General features: G+C 42.8%; 1 protein-coding gene across 1 annotated transcript; it reads right to left on the bottom strand.

Annotated features, from left to right (window-relative positions):
* Positions 1-1,921: 1,921 nt before the first annotated feature.
* On the bottom strand, positions 1,922-25,515 carry CPN1 (carboxypeptidase N subunit 1). The gene is given in 10 exon segments (XM_032313065.1): positions 1,922-2,091; positions 2,093-2,200; positions 6,037-6,155; positions 8,644-8,743; positions 10,171-10,310; positions 13,552-13,663; positions 15,383-15,565; positions 17,101-17,256; positions 21,851-22,047; positions 25,048-25,515. Coding segments are annotated over 10 exon segments (1,446 nt in total). The 5' UTR covers positions 25,271-25,515; the 3' UTR covers positions 1,922-1,983.
* Positions 25,516-26,553: the final 1,038 nt, after the last annotated feature.

The following is a 26,553-nucleotide window of genomic DNA, read 5'->3' on the forward strand; positions in this document are numbered from 1 at the left end:
CCTTTTGATTCACTGAAAATGACTGATTTGTTTCCCTGTCATGTTGCCCTACCCAGGTTCATCAGGCTGCCACCTCAGCAGGCTTCTCACTGACTCAGTCTTGCTCCTGCTGCAGCCAGCTCTTAAGGCTATAGCCCGGGTGATCATTGTTAATCTAATCCTGCCACTCCCTGAGTAGAACCCTTCAATGCCTCCTTGTTCTTCCCAGGATAATAAAGTCCAGACTCTGTGATATGGTTCAAAGGTCCTTCATGATCTGTCCCTCCCCACCCCACTGGCCTTGGCTTTTGGCTTTCAGCTCTCTGCTCAATCCACCCTGCCCCCTCACTTGCTTCCATTTCTTTCCATCTGGCAGTGCCACTTCTAACCTTACTACATCTCACCTTGGTGGCTCTGGGAGGCCTCTCCTGCCTGATTGTCCCAAGATCATAGAGTAGGGACCCTCCCCCAGGCTCCTCACCCCTACCCCAGAGTTTACTGAATCACAGCAATCATCACAATGCGGTGTGATGACCTATTGTCTTCCCGACTAGACTGTAGCTGCCAAGGTCATGAGCCGTATCTTATATATATTTTTTGTATCCTTTACATTGAGCAAGGACTCATACATGTCCTATGAATGAATGAATGAATGAATGAAAGTATGTGGCTGTGTCAGGGAAAACACCATGACTACACTTTGCAAGTATCAGCTCTGCTAAGTGACTATGTGCCAGGGAACCTGAAAACAAAGCAACTGATACTCAGACAATCTGGGAAAACCAAGTGCATATGGCAACCTCAGGCATAGAATTCCACTGAGCCTTCTCAAGAAGCTGCTGCTTTCTAAAAAAAAAAAAAAGAGAATCAAGGAACATGGGATTCAAATCAGGAAGAAAGGAAAAGTGCAGGGAAAGCATTAATCACCTGAGGAGAGAAATCACTTTTTAAATGGGAAAAGATAACATTTTTTCTGTTTTCCTCTTGACCACAGACTGAGAGGTTGCTAAAGTCAGAGAAATATAAATTGTGATCATCGTAGTCTTGACTGGCCTCCTGAAGGGGTGGGATGTCATAGTTAAGCACCTTTTGTTTTCTGATGGAGGTGGGAAAACTTCTTGAAAGGAGCAAAATTACTCAATGTTAGTTAATTAGTTAGTTACAGGCCAGGGCGGGGAAGGTTGACAGAGTGGGGGGATGTGGAACAAGTGGAGGAAAGTGGAGCCTGCCCTGCCTCCCTGAGGCTGCGCTCTGAAACGGGGTGTCAGGGAAAGAACCCTCACCAAAGCCCGAGGACAGGAGACTCCAGAACCCCCACATACCTGCTGGGAGTTTGTGAACTTGTGTGCTCATGACTATACATATCTCCAAAATCTTTACTAACATCTCCTTCCTCAATAACGGTTAGTACAGCTGGGTCCTGGGGAACCCAGGGAAGTGGGCAGTGCTGGGTGGCACCAACACAGGGAGAGGACTGAGTCATTCCACAGCAGCATCCCCATTACCCTTACAAACCCAGAAACTGTTCTGAAACATACATGTTGTGTAAAATACTCATGTATGAAAATGGGGAGCCGTATCTAGGTATTTGTGAGTGAAGTCCGTTTATTATTAAGAAACTGTTGGCTATTGTTGAAATAGTCCTCCGGGATTGCCGAGGACTTGGTCACCTGGCCTTGCTATGGGAACACCACCAATGATGAATCATCTCAGCCTTTCAGCCATGCATTCCGGAATCTCCCAAGTGCCTGCTATGTTGCAGGCTCAGGGCTGGACTCTGGAGGTAGAAGGCCAACCAGCCGCTGGTCTCCAGATGCAGTGTGGACTGACGTGGAGCCTTCTGGATCCAAACCATAGCCCCAGAATTGGAAAATCTTACTGAATCTGCTGATTGGATGCGCTGCCACATCAGAGGATCTAACCCCGGGAACAGAGACCATTCTGAATTGTTCTGAATATGGTTGTATTTAAATATGTACCAGATAATAAAATAGAAAGAAAGCTTCATGTGATGGGAAAGTGGAAACAAGCCTTTCTACCATGTGGCCCCAGCACTGTGGACCTCAGGCAGGGACTCTGGGGCTGCGTCATCTCCATCTCCTCCTTCCTGGCTGACCTGGGGCTGCATGTGCTTTGGTCTGCCTCTGCCTCCATGTCCTGAGTTGGGAACTCTCCTCGGTGGGGTTGTTTGAGGGACGCTTCTCTTGAGATGGAAGTTAACCTGGAAGAAAAAAAGCAGCAGCTAGGAAAGTATTCTGTTTCCTGGAATTGAAATTGGGGAAGACCTGTCTGGACCTGGTCTCCCCACAGTTCCGGGTCCCAAGGGCAGGGGACTAAGGAACATTATTAGCAGCAGCCCTGGTGGTGTCAGGCTTGGCTAATGGTCCCAAGAAGTGGTATATAATCACTGGTGATACCCAAGGTATACCTGGATGAACTTACTGTAAATTTATTTTTAATTATTAGAAGAAAATTACATCTATACCTTAAACCACAATTTCACTAATATTGTCGCTGAGGACAGGAGCTATGATTGATGGTGCCATAATGATCCCCTTTATGCCAATATGTGAATCACAGGTGCTATGCTCAGGCATGTCAATGAATACCTCTGACCTTCAGATCGAGACTTGCTGCCATAACTGCTTGAAAATATAGATAGTAGAGGTGATACAGATTATTCCATGGCTTCTTAAATTCCAAATTTCCATGTGCAAGGAATGCATCCTTTCCAGCAATACATTGAAACTTGCCCACTGTCCATGGCATGCAGTCCTAAAGATGGTTCTGACTGACAAGTGTAGGATCTGCTGGCTGTGGAACCATCCTAGCGAGAGGGAGTTGCACAGTGTTCTAACCACACTCCCCTGAGGGATCCTTGGCTTTTAGGCCCTTGGAACAGTTTGAGCTGCTGAAGCCAGCTGGGGCTTGAACAACATACAAGAACTCTCCCTGAGGTTATTTTCTGCCTCTTCCACAAAAATCCATAGCCAGCTTTTCTGCTAGTTCCCCAAAGTAGAGGGAATCAGAGCTAACTGTACTGTGTCATTAGCATTTCGTATATAGTAATTCAGAGATCTAGGAAAGAGAGAGAGAAGGCAACAAAACGAGGGAAGGACAGAGAAGAAGGAAAGGAGCCTGACATCTGGCCAGATGTGGGGAAAAGCAAAGAGGACACTGGATGACTCTGGGAGAGATCTGAAAGAGTCTTAACTGTAACATGAAAACCCTCTAGTAAATAATCCTTTTTTTTTTCCTTTTTTCTTCCCCCAGCCAGATGGATCTCTGCTTCAAAATGAGAAGAGAGATAAGTTCTACTGCTATCAACAAATGGGTTCTTTGCTGTTTTCCTCTCTGGTAATTATATCCAAAAGACAATTGTTTTCTCTTTTTTGGTTATATGTGACACAATGATAGGTTATGTTGATTTAGGTAAAGTCTATATGACAAAGGAAATGAAATCTTTTGCAGTAGGATACATGACTCCAGCAGATTTGTCATTGTTCGAATCTGACACTGAAGAGCACCTGTAAGGCAGAGCTCATAGACACAGCTGCCAATCAGTCTTTGGATTTTAGGGTAAAACAAGAAAAGGGGACAGGAGAAGGTATTTGCAAATGTCTTATCAGACAAGGGGCTAGTATCTAAAATCTATAAAGAACTTATCAAACTCAACACCCAAAGAAAAATAAGCCAGTCAAGAAATGGGCAGAAGACATGAGCAGACATTTCTCCAAAGAAGACATCCAAATGGCCAACAGACACATGAAAAAATACCCTACATCACTTGGCATCAAGGAAACAAAGATCAAAACCACAATGAGATACCACCTCACACCAGTCAGAATGACTGAAATTAACAAGTCAGGAAATGACTGATGTTGGCAGTGATGCAGAGAAAGGGGAACCTTCCTACACTGTTGGTGGGAATGCAAGCTAGTGCAGCCACTCTGGAAAACAGTATGGAGGTTCCCCAAGAAGTTAAAAACAGAGTTACTCTATGACCCAGCAATTGCAATACTAGGTATTTATCCAAAAGATACAAACATAGTGATTCAAAGAGGCACCTGTACCCCAATATTTATAGCAACAATGTCCACAATAGCCAAACTATGGAAAGAGCCCAGAGGTCCCTTGACAGATGAATGGATAAAGAAGATTTGATACACACACACACACACACACACACACACACACACACATACAAACAATGGAATACTACTCAGCCATCAGAGGCAATGAACTCTTGCCATTTTCAATGATGTGGATGGAACTAGAGGGTATTGTGCTAAGCAAACTAAGCCAGAGAAGGACAAGCATCATATGATTTCACTCATATGTGGAATTTAAGAAACAAAACAGATGAACATAGGAGAAGGGAAGGAAAAATAAAAGAAGATGAAATCAGAGAGGGAGACAAACCATAAGACTCTTAACTATAGGAAACAAACTGAGGGTTGCTTGTGGGGAGGGGCTGGGGGGCTGGGGTAACGAGGTGATGAGCATTAAGGAGGGCATGGGGTGTAATGAGTACTGGGTGTTACATGCAACAGATGAATTACTAAATTCTACCTCTGAAACTAATAATACGCTATATGTTACTTAAATTGATATTAAATTTTTAAAAAGGGGTGGGGGGAGAGAAAGTTGGTTGGGACACTGGGACCATATAACAGGCTGCCATGGCAGAATTAGTATTTGCTTCCTTCATCTACAAATAGAAGTAGTTTATAATATGCAGGAGCTAGGAATAGAGGGAAGAGAAGGGAAAGGGGGAACTATCTAGAAATTTCAGAGGACTTTTCAGAGGATGTAAAGAACTCTTTATTTGGATCCTTATATTAAAATAAGGGTTTATGAACACAGGCTGTTAAGCTTAGTATGAGGCCCTGTAGCATGCTGGCTAAGAAGGCAGCCTTGAAGGCCCAAGAGAGGTTGTTGCAGTGGTGGCTCCACTTACTGGCTGTGTGACACTGGGCATGCTTCTTACCTTCTCTGAGTTACAGTTTCCTTGGCCATAAATGGTAATACTTACATGCCCCTGACAAGAGTTGCTGTTAAGGTTAAATGAGATCATTCTAGAAAGCTCTCATACAGTGTCTCATACATGGTAACCATTCAGTGAATGGTATCTCTAACTGTATTTGAGAAAACAAGCTACTTGACAGCACAGTGTTAACAGGGAAAGGGGCAAGCCAGTTGGCTAAGCTCTGGGGTTGGGGTTGTATAGAGAAGGAACTGGACAGAGTCTGGAGACCCTACGGAAGATCGGACTTGTGGGAAACATGGTCCATAGGACCTCATTAAATAGGACAGCCTCATTACCTTTTCCCCATTTGAGAAATCTGAAGATAAGTGTCGATAATCTCTGAGGTTTTTTAGCTCTGAGGTCCTAATCTAAGATGAGCAAAGCTGAAAAGGTCCAGCCAGTAGGTAAAACAAAGTTCCTTGCTTCTCGTCCTGCTTTTAAGAGACAGCCATGGAGAGCTGAATTCTGGAGAGCAGCTGGCACTTTTGCTGAGGTGAGTGGCGGAAAACTAGCACACAGGGGACCAGGAGGGGCTAGAGCGCCATCTGGTGGTAGTCCCAGCTGATGGCACAGAAGCGTGCCACACAAAAGTGTCGGTGTATTTGGGGCAAGGACTCAGGGATTTACCAACTATCATTTGTTAAGCACTTTTGATATATAGGTCACTGTCCTAATGTTTTATATGCACTTTCTCATCCCAAACTTACAAAGGAGGTGCTGTTATCACCAATTTACAGAGGAAGAAGTTAAGGAAGACTAATTAGGTAATTTGTCCAAGGGCTATAGACAAATGAGCCAGGTTTATAAAATAGCCCTTTTCATCATTATGCTATGTTAAACAGAAGAAAGAGAAAAAGCTGAAAGGAAAAAGGAAGGATATAATAGTAGAATGACAGGAGAAAAATAAGCATATGAGAGCAATGAATTTTTATTTTTTAAGAGAAAGAAGGAAGTTCGGCAGAGACTAGAACCAAGCAAGAGGTCGTAAGTGATCTTTACGGTGCTCTGTGAAGGTCAGCCTAACTCACCAGTTTTGGTTCCCCAGGACCCACGGTTACAGTCACTGTCTCTGGGTCAAACCCAGGTGCTGTGGCAGTGACAGTATAGGTACCTGGAAGCAGCAGCCGGAAGTAATCGCCATGGTCACCTAAAAGTTACAAGAACATAATTCAGTCTGCTGATTAGAAATCTGCCACTTGGGGCCTTGATATGAAAAATGATTTGAGGATTTTAGCTGACCACAAGCTTGATTTTTTAAAATAGCATGATGAAACTGGCTAAGATCTAAAACAACCTTAGGCTATTTTATGTAGTAAGAACACAGGCTTCTCAGCTCATGGGGAGTAGAAGTTTCAATGTGCTCTGTACTGACAGTATTGCATTTAATTCTATACCCTGTATTTTAAAACAAACTCAGGACCAGGAAAGGGTCACTTGGAGAAAGGCTGAAAGATATATGAACGTTTTGTATGGTAAAGAAACTACAAGAGTGGGCGCCTGGGTGGCTCAGTGGGTTAAGCCGCTGCCTTTGGCTCAGGTCATGATCTCAGGGTCCTGGGATCGAGTCCCGCATCGGGCTCTCTGCTCAGCGGGGAGCCTGCTTCCCTCCCTCTCTCTCTGCCTGCCTCTCCAACTACTTGTGATTTCTCTCTGTCAAATAAATAAATAAAATCTTAAAAAAAAAAGAAACTACAAGAGACTTATGTTTCAATGTTTAAAAAGCCACTGTGAAGAAATGACATCTACCTAAAAAAATAAGAATGAGAACTATGAGTTTAAATTGTAGGAGGAAGATTTTGCTAGACAGAAGCAAAACTACTGTGACAGAGTGATTATCAAAAAAGAAATGGTCTGCCTTATGAAATTGTGAGCACTGAAGCAGAGAATGAATTAGTGTCCATGGAAAAGCCACACAGTTATGCAGTGCACAACCTGCACTGATGGATGTGGTTCTGCACTAAAGGACATGACAGCCCCATGTTAAAAAATCAGCTGTCAGTGGTGGTGTATGTGTGTAATCTTCTCTTAAGCAGGAGGGCTGGACTAAATAACCACTAAAACTCTGATTTTGAGAATTCTACTTTAATATTTCTTCCATCACCTTCTAATGGGGAAAATAAAATTCAAAAGAAAGCCTATTTTTCTATGGCAGGGATATAACATTTTGGCTAATGACTTTGTATATCTTTAGAATCAGTTGTAACCATGCCTTTGAAGTTTTTTTTAAGCAATGAATAATTGAAATAATAAATGCAATTAATAATGGAAATGTCTATAAATACTAGAGAAGTCTCTTCTCTGCCCCCTACTAAATGTCTGTAATTCCTTTTAAAGTACTTTTGCAAAAGCAGTGAGTTATTATGCATATGTTGGGTAGTGTAAGTTATACCTCAGGGGCTGTCATTTTCTTAATTGGGGATTTACACCCCTGAATGGTTAGCTAGCATTATATCAGAAAGGCCCAATTCTAGATAGAGCTATTATAAGGGCTTCGGCTATCTTCCTCTGTAATCAGCACTAAATGCTCTTCTAAGTAGCATAATGAATGTTACAATGAGCTTTTTCAGTGGTGAAATGAGTAGTCTGTTAATTTAACATAATCAGTGTTGAAAGTGGGTTCTTATTGGTGGAATTACTATTATTCAACATATACTGATTGTCTAGAATGTTTCAGAGACATTCCCTGTCTGTGTATGAATATGATACAAAAATCTAGCAAGCCCTGAAGTTCTGAGGGATGCCTCAGGTTTGATGCCAAAATGGTCCTGGGTCCAACCATCAGCAGGGAGGATTCTGGTTGTCTGATGCTTGACTATGAGGCTATAGAATTCTGCCTTTAGAATGTTGCTGCTTTTGCCTTGAATGAGCCTTTCAGGTTGGGATCTACCTCCAGTAATATTAGTTATCTCCGAGATTCCATCCAGTTTAACCGGGACTGTAAGTCTGAACTGTAAGATACCTGCATGGTATTAGGCATCGGTGTTGTAAAATGTGGTTGAGCCTTGCTTGTATAGAGGTTGTGGGAGATAGGCAAATTTTACCACCCCTGGCCACGGATAGCTACTGTTCTACATTAATGCCAAAACAAACATCAAGGAAAAAAAAAGGAAAAAGAAAAACCTAAGAGTTGTGCATGATCAAACTTGGCTGGGGCAGTTTGCAACACCTGTGCATATGAGATATTCTGTACCATTCTAGGAGGTTCCAGGTTGGTTTCAAGATCTGCCTCCACTATCACTCTTGCCCTACAATAAGCCTATAGAAACCATCTTGCTAACTTCTCCCTGGATGGAGGTGTCGTGAAATGCCTGGGTCCAGGACAAGTCTAAATGTCAGTTTTATAGTCTTCTTCAGCCTCATTTCACACCAGTACCAATATCTCAAACCCAGAAAACACCCCCTAAGGTGTATGAGGCAGTGACTCCTAAATGCTGAGAGAGAAGTTACATCTTCCTAGTCCTGGCCTCTTAGTTCACTGTCCCTATGTCTATCATCCTTCCTTTCTCCTGTCCTCAACCCCAATGTCCTTGACACCCATGCTAGTCTCGCTGTGTTACAAACTGGCCTCCTTATCATGCTGAAAAAAGGTGAGGACATGAAGGTTCCTTCTCACCGCACTAAGGAGGGCCACCTACCTGAAGTGATGTCATGGTTAATCCCACTAACAGAAATGACAGCCTCCACAAGGTTATTATAATTCTCATCACGCACCATTCCTTTGATGCCCTGGTGTACCTGCGAGAAAGTTTACAGTGCATGGTTATGACCATAAGACATGCGTTCAGTGTTTGGGAGTCCTCAAAGCCCTTTCTCTTATATTTTTACAATTGATCTCCACAAAGATTATGGTAATAGCCTCTTAATTAGCTGGTTTCCCCACCCTCCTTTTCCCAACCATCTCTACTCAACAGCATGCTTGAAGTGATCCTGTGAAAATCTAAGGCAGAAAATGAGACTTGTCTACTCTCTGCCTCTATGGATTTGACTACTCATATAAGCAAAATTATATATTTATCTTTTTGTGACTGGGTTATTTTTCTCTGCATACTGTCCCCATAATTCATCCATGTTGCAGCATATATGCAGAATCCCCCACCCCTCCTTTTTTTTTTTTAAAGCTGAAGAATATTCCATTGTATATCCAAACCACATTTCATTTAACCACTCACAAGCTGGGTCACAGTTACCTTTCAGCTACTGTGAATAATGCTGATATTAGCATCGGTGTACAAGTATCTTTTTGAGATTCTGCTTTCAGTTCTTTTGGATCTATACCTGGAAGTGGATTGCTGGATCATGTAGGCTATTCTACAATTAATTTTTGAGGAACCACATACTACTTTTCATAGTGGCTGCATCATTTCACTTTCCCAGCAATAAAACACAAAGGTGGGGTGCCTGGGTGGCTCAGTGGGTTAAGCCTCTGCCTTCGGATCAGGTCATGATCCCAGGGTCCTGGGATCAGCCCCGCATCAGGCTCTCTGCTCAGTGGGGAGCTGCTTGCCCCTCTCTCTCTGCCTGCCTCTCTACCTACTTGTGATTTCTCTCTCTGTCAAATAAATAAATAAAATCTTAAAAAAAAATAATACACAAGGGTTCCAATTCTTGACATCCTTGCCAACACTTGCTACTGTCTATCTTTTATGGTAATTTTTTTTTTTTTTAAATAAAAGCCATCCTAAGAAGTGTATATTTGATTTGCATTTCCCTAATGACTACTTGTTTTAGGCTTTGCATTTTCTGCAGTGTCCTTACTGGGGAGCCCTTTCTTCCCTAGAAAGCTGCATGATTCTCTCTCTCACCTTCTTTAAGTCTGTTTAAATGTCATTTTCTCTGTAAGGCCTTCTTCATTGGATTTTGTACTTAACATGCTATAAAATTCACTTTATTATTTTGTTTAGTGTCTGTCTCTCCACCCTAGAATACAAACTTTATATGGGCAGGGCTATTTGTTTGCCCATAACACCCAGCATATGGTACCATTTCTGACAGATAACTGTGCTCAATGATGTTGAACGACTAAATCTGATGGGTAGAAGAAGCCCAGATGTATGGTATGAAGTCGAAGTCAAAGTCAGAACTGAGCTTCACAAAAATCCTTGCCTACCATTGGAAAACACTTCTCTTTCTGTAACCAGGAAAGTTCAAGAATGGGATTTTACCTGTTCCAAGAATTGGATTAGAGCTTCCCGATTACCCAGCCACTCACGCTGTAATTCCTCTTGGCGAGGAAACTTGTCACAACTCAGTTCCAGTGTGATCTCAAAACAGTTGGTATGGAGATAGTTAAAGTCTTGCATTCCTAAGAGGAAGAGGGCAGAGGCAGATCTGTATAAACTGAATCCCACCAATGCCCCCACTCAACTCTCCATAATCACGATTGCTCTGTGCCCCCCCATGACCTTCTATTCTACCTCCTGGTCCATTTATCTCCTCCAAAACCTTTCCCCAACTTCCCAGTTTTCTCTCTTCACAAATGCCCATTTTGTCACCCCCATCTTTTCCTCCTCCGCATTTCATCTCTTAAATTCACTCCTTGACCCTCCACATTTCCAAAGTCTGCTGGTTAGTGGTGCCTTGATATTAGACCCTGCACATGTATCGCTTCCAAGGGGACAGATCTTCTCTTTGGGTGATGATGTTCTTCAGACCGTGGACCTTAAAGAGGAATATCTTGCTTTCACATCCCTCCTCCTATCTGAGAACACAGGAGTGACCTCAAAATAGTTAACCCAGAAAAGCCGGCCCCTGAAAAGGCAGAAGGCAGCTATAGTTTTCTTTCATTGAATGCCTGTCTGCTTCTATCTTCTGTACTCTCCAGGGGAATTGATCATTTTTTAAATATGTTCCTGATTTATTAGAGTGGTGTTTATATTGCAAGGGTATTTGGGCAAAAAGCGATTCATCTGGGCACCTGGGTGGCTCAGTGGGTTAAAGCCTCCTTCAGCTCAGGTCATGATCCCAGGGTCCTGGGATCAAGCTGGCATCGGGCTCTCTGCTCGGCAGGAAGCCTGCTTTCCCCTCTCTCTCTGCCTGCCTCTCTGCCTACTTGTGATCTCTGTCTGTGAAATAAATAAATAAAATCTTAAAAAAAATTCATCTAATCACCTTCACCTGCTCTAAGCTGATGAGCATAAGTGGCTGTTATAGAGAGAACGGGGAAAAGTTGGAGAACTGCGCCTCTTTCACTGGATCACTCTGTATCAGAATAATCGAGAAAGTTGTGCCTTCCAGCCAGATACAGTTGCTGTTTTTTTTTTTTTTTAAAGATTTTATTTATTTATTTTACAGAGAGAGATCACAAGTAGATGGAGAGGCAGGCAGAGAGAGAGAGAGAGAGAGAGAGACAGAGAGGGAAGCAGGCTCCCTGCTGAGCAGAGAGCCCGATGTGGGACTCGATCCCAGGACCCTGAGATCATGACCTGAGCCGAGGGCAGCGGCTTAACCCACTGAGCCACCCAGGCTCCCCATTTGCTGGGTCTTAACTAGGGTTTCAGTGGGTAGGGGTGAACTCCCCTTCCCAATTTGCAGTCCTTCCCAATTTGTAGTCCTAACCCTAATCCTAACCCTAACCCTAACTTGTCCTAGCAAGTTCCCAGATGATGCTAATGGCGCCGGTCCAGAGAGCACACTGTGGGAGCAATCACTGTAACGAGCTGAATAATCTTGAAATTCTATCAGCTTATTTTAGGGCAATGATTTTCACTGGAAACATGGACCATGCTTTCCCAGATGATGAGAAGGGGGAGGGAGAAACAAATGCAATTTGAAAAAGTATAGTTCATATTTTAAATTGGAGGGGAAGATGACCTATTGGTTTCCTAATGCAAACTAAAAAAAAAAAATAATATTAAAGTTCAACAAAACCTTCTCACCTTGTGCTCAAGCAAGTTTTCAGCCACAAGAAGTCTGTCACCTCCCAGTACTTGGTGACTCCCTAACCTTCCTCCTCTCTACTTGTCATAGAACCAGCTGTAAGCTCAGCTCTTACCAGTGAGCTTTCTGTTACCTGTGCTCTGTCCAGGTCAGATTTGAAAGTATGGCTAGCTGCTAAAACATGATGACTAAAAGAACCTGGCTTCCTGTTTCAGCCTCTTCCTTATCTTTAGGTTCTCTATCTACCAAAAGTTCATAACCAGAAGTTCTATCTCAACCCTTGGTGTTGGGAAAGGCCTAGGGAATAGAGAGAGAAGCCTCTTGTTGGAGGTTTCTGCTATGCCATCAATAGCCAATGTCCATGGCAAACGCTGGCTCACAGGAGATGGGCAGGTAGGGTAGGGAGAGCACATAGTAGAGGAACAGTTGGGTGTCCAGGCCAGCTTCTTTGGCCATCTGTTGCTATGTAAAGCATAGCTCCATGCTACTTAGAAAAGATCCTAATAGGGATGCCTGGGTGGCTCAGTTGTTGAGCATCTGCTTTCAGCTCAGGGGGGAGAACCCTGGGGTTCTGATATCAAGTCCCACATCAGGTTCCCTGCTCAGTGGGGAGTCTGTTTCTCCCTCTCCCTTGGACTCTCTATCCCTGCTCATGCTCTAGCTCTCATGCTCTCTCAAATGAATAAATTTTTAAAAATCCTTAAAAAAAAAAAAAAAAGACCCTAACATTTGGGGCACCTGGGTGGCTCAGTCAGTTAAGCACCTGACTCTTGATTTCTGCTCAGGTCATGATCTCGGGGCTGTGAGATCAAGCCCCAGGTCGGGCTCCGTGCTCATTGAGTAGTCTGCTTGAGATTCTCTTTCTCCCTCTCCCTCTCTCCCTCCTCCCCTTGCTTGTGCTCTCTTTCTTTTTCTCTCTCTAACAAATAAATAAATCTTACAGGAAAAAAGAGAAGATCCTAACATTTATAAGCCAGGCATTTCCAAATGCTTTATGCACATTGTTTCGCTTAATATTCACATCAAATTTACAACGCAAGTATTGTTATTCTTTCTTTCTTCCTTTTTTAATCTGAGAGAGATCGTGGCGGGGGGAGGGACAGGAGGAGAGGTGAAGAGAGAGAGAATCTTTTTTTTTTTTTTTTTTGAGAGAGAGAATCTTAACCAGGCTGTACACCCAGCGTGCAGCCCAATGTGGGGCTCAATCTCATGACCTGAGATCATGACCTGAGCTAAAATCAAAAGTCAGATGCTTAACCGGCTGCGCCACCCAGGCACCTGGCAAGTATTTGTCAAAGTACAAGTGAGAAATCAAAGCACAGAGAGGTTAAGTAATTACCCTGAAGCCACATAACTGATAAATGGGCAAGCCAGGTTTCAACCCAATATACCTTTAGAGCCACATTCTTAATCACCTGGCTACATTATTTCTCTCCTATGCTCTGATCTACTGTGTAAACCACCAGTTTTAAAGGACCACTAGGTGTCCCTACGCTCATTTTAAATAATCACAAGATGACATTAAATGCCAGCTTAAGACTTCTGCATTTCTCAGGTCTCTGCTTAAAAGTGAAATTCTGTGATGTTCCTGTTGTTTCCCTGAGAAACGGAGATAAGCCCCATTCCGCTTCAGCTTGCAACACTGTTGTAACCAGCACTCTTCTTACCCTTGCTGAGAGAATACCAGGAAGCCCCATTGGTGATGCCGTCTGGGAAATAATCCCCACAGTTCCAACCTTGGTGCATCCATCCATGTGCATACGAGTAGACCTTGGCCAGCTGTAGGTATATCAGATGGAAAATGACCTGAGTATTCCCAACTCATACAACAATGCTCCTACTCAGAACAGGGTGACACCATGAAACCCCACTATGTATACACAACTGATTACTTGGTTCAGTCAAAGAAAACACCAGCAGGCATAGGAAGATGGTGTGTGTGTGTGTGTGTGCACGCGTGCACTTGCACACATGCGTGTGGTGGACTAGAGTTAGAAGAGCTGTATTCTGGGGGCACTTGGGTGCCTCAGTGGGTTAAGCCTCTTGCCTTCGGCTCAGGTCATGATCTCAGGATCCTGGGATCAAGTCCCGCATTGGGCTCTCTGCTTGGCAGGGAGTCTGCTTCTTCCCTCTCTCTGCCTGCCTCTCTGCCTACTTGTGATCTCTCTGTGTCAAATAAATAAATAAAATCTTAAAAAGAAGAAGAAGAAGAGCTGTATTCTGATTTTTCTACTATCTTGGGGATAAGTTTCTACTTGGGGATAAGTTTCTTCAAGTGCAAAGTGAGGGGTGACACTAGATGATATGTAAGTAAACTCTTTTCTAGGTGTACCATTTTCTAGCTGAGTTTTATGGAAGAAAACAAGGAGCAAGTATGATAGGCCTTGGCCATGAAAAGAATTCCAATAATCCCCCCACCCCCCCCGCCAACCCATGGTTTTGCTTTCTGTGGTTTCAGTTACTTGTAGACACCTGTGGTCTGGAAGCAGATGATCCTCCTTCTACAATATGTTGGAAGGTCAGCAGTAGCCTAATACGGGGTCACAAAGCCTATGTCAACCAGCTCACTTCATCTCACCATGTAGGCATTTTATCATCTTGCATCATCACAAGAAGGGTGAGTGCAGTACAGTAAGTTTTCTTTAAAAGATTTGTTTATTTATTTGAGAGACAGTGAGAGAGTAAGCATGGCCACAAACAGGGGGAGGGGCAGAAGGAGAGGGAGGGAAAGAATCTTCAGACTAACTGCTGAGCACAGAACCCTATTCGCTGCTTGACTCGGGACCCCAAGATCATGAGCTGAGCCAAAACCAAAAGTCGGCTGCTTAACTGAGACACCCAGGTGCCCCTACAGTAAGATATTTTGAGAGAAAGGCCGTATTCACATATATTTTATTATAGTACATTGCTATAATTGCTCTATTTTATTATTAGCTATTATCGCCACTCTCTTACCATGCCTATTAATAAACTATTATTGGTATGTATAGGAAAAAATGATATATAGGGTTCAGTACTATTTGTGGTTTCAGGCAGCCACTGGAGGTCTTAGAATGTATCCTCCAAAGATAAAGGGGGTACTACTGTATGTATTGGGGATGAGAGGTGTGTTGGAGGGAGAGGAATATATGTGGAATCTCTACAATTCTCTTTCATTACTACTTCACAACAGTGGAAAAAATGATTACTGGGAGAAAAAAGTATAATAATTTATTTGCTTTGCAAAGCAATAGCTGGTGTTATTCTCTATGGAATTCATTAATCAATGAATTAACAATTAATGTCAATTATTATATTAATATTTATTAATCTATTAACTATAAAATAATCTGATTTTTTATTCTCCTGCTGTTTTGAACTATTATGTAAGTGTTTTTTCAGGTACATGGTCTATTTCCTTAATGTAGCCATATCACCATAACCTTATACATTAGACCCCCTCCAATACTCCCCTGAGCCCCAGGTGCCTCTGGCCAAACAAGCTGCCATTCTGCATACCTTCTGGAAAAGCTTGTCATCTGGCGTCGGGGTATTGGCAGTCCGGCGGAACCCTCGAACCCGATGTTCAAGGGATCTGTCATACGGGTAATTGGCCACCACTGCCCCTCCGTGGAGATTGGCTGAAAGAACGAAGTTGAAGGAGCGGATCCACTGGATCACAGCCTGTGTCTCCGGTTCCACCTGTGGAGAGATGAGGGCCTGGCGGTGAAGCGGCAACCAGAAGTGCCAAATGGCTATGCAAATGAGTCTGTCAGGAAATGGCCTAAGAAGAGGGCATGTCTGAGTACAACGAAGAGCATCCTCCTGGATATGAGAAGTTATGTGGGGAAATTTTGGTCTTTTGTCTGATGGTTTAAAAAATTAAGTAGATGGAGTCTTTTTCAAAATGAAATCGCATGTGGAATCCCAATAAACAAAACAGCTGAAAGGAGAGCATTTAAGGCAGTGAAACCATTGAGTATGAAACTATAGCAGAGGACAGAGGTCATGACCCATTCGTGAAAACCCAGAGAATGTACAACACAAAGAGTGAACACTAACGTTAACTATGGACTTGGGTGATGATGTTCAGTCAGCCAAGTTCTTTGATTGTAACAAATTACCACTCTGATGGGGGAGGTTGATCAAGGAAAGCTGGGGGTACATGGGAACTCTGTACTTCCCCCTCAATTTTGCTGTGAATCTAAAACTGCACAAAAAATAAGTAAAGTCTATTACCGAAGAATTATCTTAGCAGGTACAACTAGCATCTGCTGAGAAATTCAAAGTTCAGGGTGAAGCTGTCTCAGACATTCAAGAAAACACATGGGCTTGAATTGTACTCGAGGAGAGTGAAGAGGAAGAGGTTGATCAAACCTCTTCCTGTGTAGAGGTGTAGAGGTTAAGGACATAGAATTGGTCACATCACAAGCAAATGTGTCAGGAGCAAACGCACTCCAAACCTGAATAGCAGGAATGCTATTACATAATAAACCATGTAACCATAGGAAAACGGAGCACCTGGTTTTTGGTGTTTCAAAAAAATAACCATAGCTTGGTTTGAAATTTGTGCTGTTTCCATGATTCATAAAGTTGTGGCTTCTTGTTGGATGAAAAAAAATCAAGTCTATTTAGAAAAGGGAGGGGGGTTGGTCTGAAGAGGGGTAGCATGGTTGGAGAGCTCAGAGCTCCCTGCACCTCTTTCTATAGCTAATTGTTGGTGTGCACACAGTGCATCATGTGTAAGAGAGACTTCTCTATAGAATGCTAGAGTCCTCTGTTGACAGTATGGTGCAGGAGAAAGAACCTTGGCTTCTGAGTCAGAGACCTGGGGTTTAATCCTGAGTCCATCAATTATTAGCTATGCAAGCTGTGAAACAGGGATGGATGAATGCTCCATGCATTCACCACACAGTGTTAGAACAATCACCTGAAATGCTGACTAAGAAAGAATTTTGTACAAGTGTAAAGTACCATGTAGCTGTGGGATAGCGTTTTGCCTTGACTACCATGGCCACTAACATCAAACAGCATGTGCTCCATGAGGGGTGTTCTGCTGGGGTTGCTGGGGGGAGAGAATGGATGCAAAGAATGGAAGATAACCGCTCCTACTGCTCTGGTCAGATTAACATGGAGTTGAGCTGATGCTTAGTTCTTGCTTGTTTAATTGATAGGTAGGTTGCTGGAAATTCCAGATGTTTATTTACCTGCTTCTGCATGCAAATTTCATCTCCTACCTGACTTTTCCAGTTGTCTGGAAGAGGCAAGTGGTGGTTGGGGCCTCCGTGTTTCTCATTGTAGTAGATGTAGGTGTTGAGATCCGGGAAGTTGCGGTTCAGGTCCACTCCATTTGCATTGTTCCTGCCAACCAGATACCCAGAACTGTCTGCACCCTAGTGGGAAAATGAAGAGAAAAAGGAAGGTTTCAGGCTGAATCCTATTGTTGAAGAATACTATGTAGCATAGTATTGAGGGACATTAGTTTAATCTATGGACTGATGTAGAATTTTCTTCTTTAATTCATCTAAAGACCCAGTGGTGTGGTTCAAGTCTCCCTGTACGCTAATGGTAGAGATCCCAGGAGAGACTCTAACAAGAGTAAGGTGTTTCAGGATAATGGGAACCTTTATTTTTTTAAAATAGTTTTATTGAGATTTAATTTATATACCAAAATAGGTATGATTTGCACACCATTTCAAGTGTATGACTCAATGAATGATTAGTCACTGCTGACAGAGTCATGTGAGCATCAGCACAGTGTAACTTATCAAGATTTCTAACACCCTGAAAGGAAACCTTATGCCCCTCTAGTCATTATTCATTTTTATCCAACCCTAGAACATCACTTTCTCTCTCCATAGATTTGCCTTTTTCAGTAAGAGAGATAACACATTGCGTGTCTGACTTTTATCACTGGGCATAACGGTTTTGAGGTTTCTCTATGTTGTAGCACATAACAGTACTTTATCCCTTTTTATGGCTGATGAATATTCCAATCTATGGATTTACTATACTTCATCTATTCACCAGTTAATAGACTATCATATAGCTGTAGCTCTTAGGGCTGCTATAAGCTGTAACAAATTACATAAACTAGGTGGCTTTTCACAACAAAAATGTATCCTCACAGCTCTGGCGGCAGGAAGTCTGAAATCAAGATGTCAGCAGGGTCCCACGCTCCTAAAGCTCCATAGGAGCTCCTTCTTTGTCTCTTCCGGCCTCTGGTGGCTGGTGGCCATCCTTGGCATTCCTTGGCTATAGATTCATTACTCCAATTTCTACTCCCATCACAGGTCTTCTCCCCTGTGTGTGTCTCTGTACAGATTTCTTTCTTCTTATAAGGACACCAGTCATGTTTGAGTTAGTCACCCCAATCCAGTATGATTTTATCTTAACTTGATTGCATATGTAAAGACCCTATTTCCTCATATGGTCACAGCCAGAGGTTCCAGATAGGCATGAATTTGGGAGGGGGGGATACTATTGGACCCTGCACATGGACATTTGGATTATGTCCACTTTTTGGCTATTGTGAAAATGTTGCTATGAGCATTCCCATACAAGTCTTTGTATGGATGTATGTTTTTACTTCTCTTGGGTAGATACCTACTAGTAGAATTGCCAGGTTATACTTTAAGTCTATGTTTAACTTTTTCAGAAAGTGATAAACTGTTTCCAAAGCAGCTGTACTGTGGAAATCACCCCCAACCCCTTTATTTTTTAAATTTAGGATCCTTGTTTATTTTTCTTCTTAGCAGCATCAACTTCCTGGATCCCTTCATTTCTCTGCTCACACTTCAAATTGTAGCATTTATTTGGTATGTATTCACTCATTCATTCATCCTTTTAGCCAATCAACATTCACTTAAATGCATCTCTACTCAAAGCCCTCTGAAAGACACTATGAAAAGAGATAATGAGACATTATGCCAGCCTTCTAAAAACTCATATTATATACAAAGAGATAGACATATATGTAAATAATTAAGATATATCAAGTAATAAAATAGTGATGTATTCAAAGGCCTTCACAAAACAGAAATTCCATTTAATGTTTTGTAAGGCACTGGAGAAGGGGAATAGTGTCCACTGGACCCCTGTGGACTGGAGAGTAGAGCCCAAACTGGTGGTCTTTCCTGGAAGTGGAGTGAACGGATGGATGTTGGACAGCAACTCACAGATGTAATACCACTTTCATATTTGAAAAAAATCCTTATTGTTCTTAGATTTCTCTATTTTTCAAGGCATTCTTCTCATATTTTATTCTTATATCTCATTGAGAACATAATATTTCTTTAAGTTACCTTAAGTTCCCTATATTAATTCTGTTCAGGGGAAATATTCATGTAATTTTTCAATTGGGAGTTTGATTTTTCATTTGTATGAGACAATGATTTTCATTTCATTTCCAGGAGTTTTTCATTACTTGCACATTCATATCAATGTAGCTCCTAATGTTCATATTAAAAGCTATGTTAATTTACTTATCAGTTGATTTACCACTCACGCCAGGTCATAAGGCTGGCAGATGAGGAGTTTCCGTAACAGAAAGTTCCCATAAACAGGTTAGGTTTCCTTCTGTAACAAATTACCACATACTTAGTGGCTTAAAAAACACAGGTTATTATCTTACAGTTTTGGAGGTCAGAAGACTGAAATGGGTTTCACAAGACTAAAATCAAGGTGTCAGGAGCGCTGTGTTCCTTGTGAGATCTCTAAGGGAATCTGTTTCCAGCTTTTCCCAGCTTCTATAGGCCACCCACATTACTTGGCTCATGTCCCTTCTTTCTTCTTAGAGCCCAGTAGCACGACATCTTCAAATCTCTCTCATTGTGACCTCTGGTTTTCCTCTTCCACATTTGAAGGATTCCTGTGATTGATTACATTGAACCCATTCAAATAATCCAGGATATTTTAAGGTCAGATGATTAGCAACCTTAAGTACATCAGCAACCTTAATTCTCCCTCATCATGTAACATGACATATGCACAAGTTCTAGGCATTAAGATTTGGAAATCTTCAGTGGGATGGAGAGAGGGGAGGTTATTCTGTTTTATCTACAGGTAGCTTTAAAGTTTGGTGGCTAGGTGGGTCTCCCCTGTGTAGCCACGCAGACAGGTTTTCTCTGGCTATGGAAGATAGCTCTGGGAGTTTGAGAACTTTGATGGGGTCTCTCTTGGGCTCAGGTTCAAGATCTGCTCCCTCTGAACAAGTACACAGTAGGTAAGTAAAGGTAACTGGCTCCCCAAAGATGGCTCTAAGATTTAGGGGGATTGTCAGGGCTTTTTCCTACTTTATCCCACCCTACCTCATTCCCCAAAAGATGCACGCAAGTCTGACATTCTCCAGTTTCCCCAATGCAATATTGGGAAGGGCCAATAGAAGGAGAGCAGCCAGGCTGGAGGTCTCCCCTCACATCTCTTTCAAATGTTCCTGCTACTTTGGAAACTCAAGTCTCTAGATATTAAGGTACACTTGTATGATTTTCCAGTGGGGAAACAAAGCTTTCTTTTCTCATTTGTTGAGCTGAATTGACAGGAAGTGGTGAGATTGCAGGGGGCAAATTTGTGTTTCATTCAACATCTTGGCGGCATTCCCTCCCCCTGTCTCTACTTACCTCCCCAGCCCTATCCTCAAGTAGGTTTAAAATGGGATGGACCAAAAGGACAGATGCTGCGTGGTTCCACTTGTACAGGACAGAGTGGTCAGATTCACAGAATCAAGGAGTAGAGGGTGGTTGCCTCTGTGGGGCTGGGAGGAGGTAGAAATGGGGAGTTATTAATGAAGGTACATAAAGTTTTGGTTGAGGAGGATAGATAAGTTCTGGAGACCAGAACTGGAGACAATACCTGTATCTATAGTTAACAATACTGTCTTGTACACTTAAAGTTTTGTTAAGAAGGTAGACCTCATCTTGGGTGCTCTTACCATAATAAATTTTTTTTTTTAAAAAGTAAAGTAGTGAAATTTAGTCTTAAAAATGGCAAAAAAAATTTCAAGACTGTCTCAAACAGACATTTTTAAGTTGAGGGGGGAAAGCCTCTTTAATTTAGAAACCCCCATCCCTTCGTCCAACAGCCCAAACAAACCAAAGTTTAGACATAGCTTTTAAAGGAACATATCTACTGTGTAAGGCAGATGCCTGGCTTCACCCTGGAAAAATCCCAATTCAGTAGATGGGGGTGGGGGGAGGCTAGGAATCTGTATTTCAAAAAACCTTCACCTATGATTCCGATGCACAGTCACAAAAAATAAAAAATAAAATAAAAAATCATTGATTTAAAGTTAGGTACACTGACATTTTGAATTTATGTTGGAAAATAAAGTAAAAGCTCATAGATCCCTGCACGATGTAATTCTAGAAAATTTAAAGGCTGAGTACTATACTAGTAAAGGAAAAAGCCATACAGAAATGTAGTATTCACTTAGCAAAGTACACAAATGTCCAATTACTATGTTGTACACCAAGAACTAATATAATATTGTATGTCAATTATACATACAATATTAAAAAAAAAAGAAAAGAAATACTATCCAAAGCATGAAGTATCTAGAGTTAGCCCCCACCCGCACAATTGTGGGACGAGCTAGTTCTATTCCCCCACAAACACAAATGGAAGTGTGATGTGGGAGGGAGAAGAGTATGTAGGGTTCAAAGCTAAAAATCGAGGGAAGGAGGTGTGTTTTGCAAGAGCCCTTCACACCTGTTTAATATTTTCCAGGTTAGGAAGCATTGTCACAGACACTGCCTCTCTCTCGATCCTCATAATAAAACCCGGAGGTCAGCGGGAAAGGTGTGGAGAGAAGGAAGCTCAGAGGGAGCCCACGTTCACCGCCTAGGCTGCCACACGGCTGAACCCGGGTCTCCACACTGTGTTGTAGTCCCATCGGCTTTTTCTCGATGACAGGGTGGCACTGGCAGCGAGACCGGGAGGACTGGTCAGAGGGCCTTGCTGTGCAGAGGGCCCCACTCTGGGGCTCGGTACCTGGGCCGCGGCCACCTCGTAGCCGTCGGGGTTCATGGACGGCAGGATGTGCACGCGCGTGCCCTCCAGCAGCCGCACGATGCGCTGGTTCCCGTTCCGGAACTCCTCACACAGGAACTCGGCCAGCTGCAGCAGCAGCTCGCGGCCCAGAGCCTCATTGCCGTGCATGTTTCCCACGTACTTGACTTCCGGCTCCACTGCAAGGGCAAGAAGATGCAGGAAGAGAGAAGATGGAGAAAGTGTGCAAGCGCCAAGGTTTCCTCACCTTGCAGAAGGACCTTTCCCCCTAATGAATAAATGAAAATCTTACACTTCCACTGGGTCTTTTCCAATGATTCCTGAGGCCCTTTTGGACAAATTGCAATTATAAACTGCCCTATAGAGCCCAGTATAATGTCTTGTGCTTAAAGGTGCTTGATATGAAATTCTTTGTCCCCACCTTCCACTTACCCAGAATAAAACCACTTCTCATGACAACCCCTGCTATCATTTTGGTTCAGGCTCCATATGCTGACAACCTGGTTTGTTACAGGAAATCTTCTAGAACAGCTTGCATCTGCCCCACCCATCAAGTCTATTCTCCAGAGTCACTGGTCAACAAGCTTTTTCTGTGCAGGGCCAAATCGTAAATATTTTGGGACTGTGGGCTGTATTGTTTCTGTCTAGCTACTCCACATTTCCAGCAACAGCAGACATAGTCAATACAAAAACAAATGGGCAGGGGTCCTGGCTGGCTCAGTCAGTAGGACATGTGATTTTTTTTTTTTTAAGATTTTATTTATTTGACAGAGAGAGAAATCACAAGTAGGCAGAGAGGCAGGCAGAGAGACAGAGGAGGAAGCAGGCTCCCCGCAGAGCAGAGAGCCCGATGCGGGGCTCCATCCCAGGACCCTGGGATCATGACCTGAGCCGAAGGAAGAGGCTTTAACCCACTGAGCCACCCAGGCACCCCAAGGACATGTGATTCTTGATCTTGGGGCCATAAGTCCAAGCCCCACGTTGGTGTAGAGTTTACTTGAAAGAAAGAAAGGGCATGACTGTATTTTAGTGAAACTTTATTTACCTAAACAGGGGTCTGGCCCTCAGGCTATAGTTTGCTGAGTCCTGTTCTGAGCTGTCTTTTATAATTTATCCCTATTCTGAATGGTCTTTTAAAAAATTCTAAGCCAGATCATGTCATTTTTCTGCTTAAAACCCTCCAGCGGCTTCTCACTTTACTCTAAAAGCCAAAATCTTCACAAAGGCTTGGAAGGCACCACATGATCTCCTGCCCAGGAGCCCTACCCCCAACCATACTGCTCCGACCTTGCTTTCCCGTTGTTCACTCTGCTGGAGCCACAGGGGACTCCTTGCCGTTCCTCACACGTGCCAAGCAAGCTCCTGCTCTTCCCTCTGCCTGCAGACATTTTCCTCTCCAGTTCTAGTACGGCATGTTCCAGCACATGCTCAAAACCACCTCAAAGGAGAAACTTTTCCTAAACAGTTAACAACTCTCTCCCCAGCTTTGGTAGACTCTCTCTCTCTCTCTCAAAGGTTGTTTTTCTCTATAGCACTTTTTTCCATCTGATTCAATATACATTTACTTACCCACTTGTTACCAGTCTTACACCACTAGAATTAAGGCCCCCGAGGGAGTGGTCTTTGTTTTATTCTCTGTTTGTTGTCTATTCAGAGTCTATAAAAGGCTTGCAGATAGTGCATAATCAGTAATATTTGTGGAATGAATAATGAATGATTGCATGGAAGAATAGCTAAATGGTAAGGCATCAGAGAAGACAGAGCTTAGTGAGGACTAGAATAGGATGAGAAAGCCTTAAGGAGACCTGGACTGCTAGGCAGTGGAAGAGGGCGTGGGAGCGAGGGGCTAATCTATGATGTCCGCTAGCAACCAGAAGCTTCCACAATGAGCACACACCCCCAAAAGCATGGTGTTTTCAGTGCAAGTGTGGCTTCAAAGCAAAGTCCTTATCCTCATTTAATGGCACAGATTTCCTTGAGCTACTGCCACTCTACTGCCCCTACCCTCCCCACAGGCCAGGTAACATTCTGAAGCCGTCAGGGACAGGATCCACTGCGTGTGAGGTTGTCACTGAAGGACTCTAAGCAGGGCAGTGAGAGGATGAGATCAGTATCTGGGGAAAGTATTCTGGCATCTGTGTGCTAAATGGAAGGTTTAGAGATTGGTGGCAGGTAGGGGTTAGGAAAGTCAGGAGCCTAGTGCAGCGTTTTAGGCAGGTTGTGATAGTGTTTGCCTAGTGTGGGGGATGTGGAAGTGGAAAGGGAAAGAGAGATTTGAAGCTGACAGGTTGAAGCAAGAACTGACATAATTTGGATGTCACAACTGCTTTAAGTAAAGAACTGAGAAACTAGAAACAACTTAAATGTCTATCAGTCAATGAAGAGTTACCTACAACCATACAATGGAATATTACATAGCCCGAAAAAATGATGTATATGCACACTTATGGACATGGGTACTATTTATGAAAGACGATGAAATGAGAAAAACAGTTCTAGTATGATTCCATTTTTATAAAAAAATGTGTGAGGTGGGGTTGTTAAACATGCATACACAAGATCTGGAAGGACACGCATCACTATATTTAACAATGATCATCTGTGAGTGGTGGGATCATGCATGAGTTTTGTTCTTGTTTCTTTATCTAATTTCTACTTCCAATCTAAACACAGATTGCTTTTATAATAGAAACAAACAAAAAGTAATCCAATGAGTAAAACTAATATCCAAGACTTCAATCTCTCTCCAGGATCATTCCCCAAAGAGACATCCCCAAACCCTTTGAGGTTTCCTGGCAGAATGAGAAGAGCTAATTGTTTCTGCTTGTGTCTTCTGAAGCACTGAGTAAAGACAGCATAATAACATGGAAAAAAGAAGAGTAACAGGAGGGAAGGCAGGGGGACGCGGTGGAAGCAAGGAAGAAGACTCACCTTTAACCATGAAGGTCTTGAGCAAACAGAACTTCAAAGGAAGAACAGACTAGAGCCTGAACTGGGGCTGCAGGTCCCCAGAAGCAGGGCCAATGTGAGGGTTAAGTAGGGAAATACTTAGCACAGCTGGAGGAAGGTGATAATTTGTAGTGGAGGGGTCTATGGACTTCCCCAGAAACCACCCCAATTACTGGATTTGTAAGGGAAGGGTCCTGCCCCATCCACCCCAAGAACCGCTCGGGGCTTACAAGGCTCGTGGATCCCAGGGTAGTCGCTGAATTCCAGCACGTAGAGGTGTCTCCCCTTCACGCTGCGCCCGATGCTGTAAACCCGCGTGATGTAGGGGCATTCGTTGTGCACCCTGTACAGCGTCCGCACAAGCTCATCATAGCGGTGGTGGCGAAAGGTCACTGGGGCAACAAACTTGAAGAGGAGGATAAGGTGGAAGGAGACTGAGAGCAGCCCTGACATCTTGCTGGGCTTTTTCAAAGAGACCCACTAAAATTGGCTCCACCTCTCCCAGTAACTAGTCAAAATCCAACGGCCAAGAACCAGCTCTTCCTGATTTCCCTGCCAGTAAACACCAGCGTGACAGAACCTGGCAAGGAAGTTCAGAATTGTCCCGTTCAGAGCTGGAAATTATTTATGTAGCTCTAGAACAGCCACTCATCTCTCCGCTTCTCCTCATCCAGCGAAACCTTTTGAAAGGTTTTGCACTCCTCCAGAATGGGCAGTTTCACTGATTCTGGCTTACTGATTAACCGGATTGTAAACAGGATTCAATAAATAGTTGCTTATAACCCTTTGATTCCCAGAGAATTTTGAGAAACTTGGCCTGGGCTTATTCCCTATCTTACAATTTAAGGAGATGTATTAATGAGAAGTCTCTCTCTGTTTCAATCAATCCTACACACAGCCGCCAGACTCTTTCTGAAGCACAGCTCAGAGTCTCGTTCCTTTCCCCCTCAAATATCTTTCAGTAGATACCATTGAGAAAATGAAAAGATGAACCACAACCTGGGAGAAGACAACTGCAATCCATAAATCTGATCATATAACCAGAACACATCAAGAACGCTTACAACACAGTAATTAAACAAGCAATCCAATTCAAAAGTGGGCAAAAGATCTGAATAGATATTTCACCAAAGTGGATATATATGAATAGCTAACAAGCACACTTAAAGATGGTCACCATTATAGGTCATAAGGAAATACAGCACAAAACCACAATGAGACATCACTAGAATGGTCACAATCAAAAAGTACAACAAGTGTTGATGAGAATAGGGAGAAACTGGAACCCTCTGATGGGAAAATAAATGTTGCAGCTACTATAGAAAACAGTTTGGCAGTTTCCTAAAAGGTTAAATATATACTTACTACATGACCCAGTAATTTCACCCCTATGTATCTACCCAAGAGAAATGAAAACATACATCCACACAAAAACTTGTACATGGATGTTCATAGCAGTATTATTCAAAATAGACAAAACGTGGAAACACCCAAATGTCCATTAACTGGTGAATGGATAAACAAAATATGGCATGTCCATACAACGAAATACCATTTGACAATAAAAAAGAGTGACATACTGATATATTGCATAACATGGATGAACCTTATTATGCTCGGTGAAAGAAGTCAGATAAAAACGGCCACATACTACATGATCCAATTCATATAGTAAAGTAAACAAGAGGTTGCCTAGGGCTGGGAGTGGAAATGTCATGACTCAAGGTGCTAGAAGT

This window comes from Mustela erminea, chromosome 14, assembly GCF_009829155.1.
Source record: "Mustela erminea isolate mMusErm1 chromosome 14, mMusErm1.Pri, whole genome shotgun sequence".
Classification (NCBI taxonomy): Eukaryota; Metazoa; Chordata; class Mammalia; order Carnivora; family Mustelidae; genus Mustela; species Mustela erminea.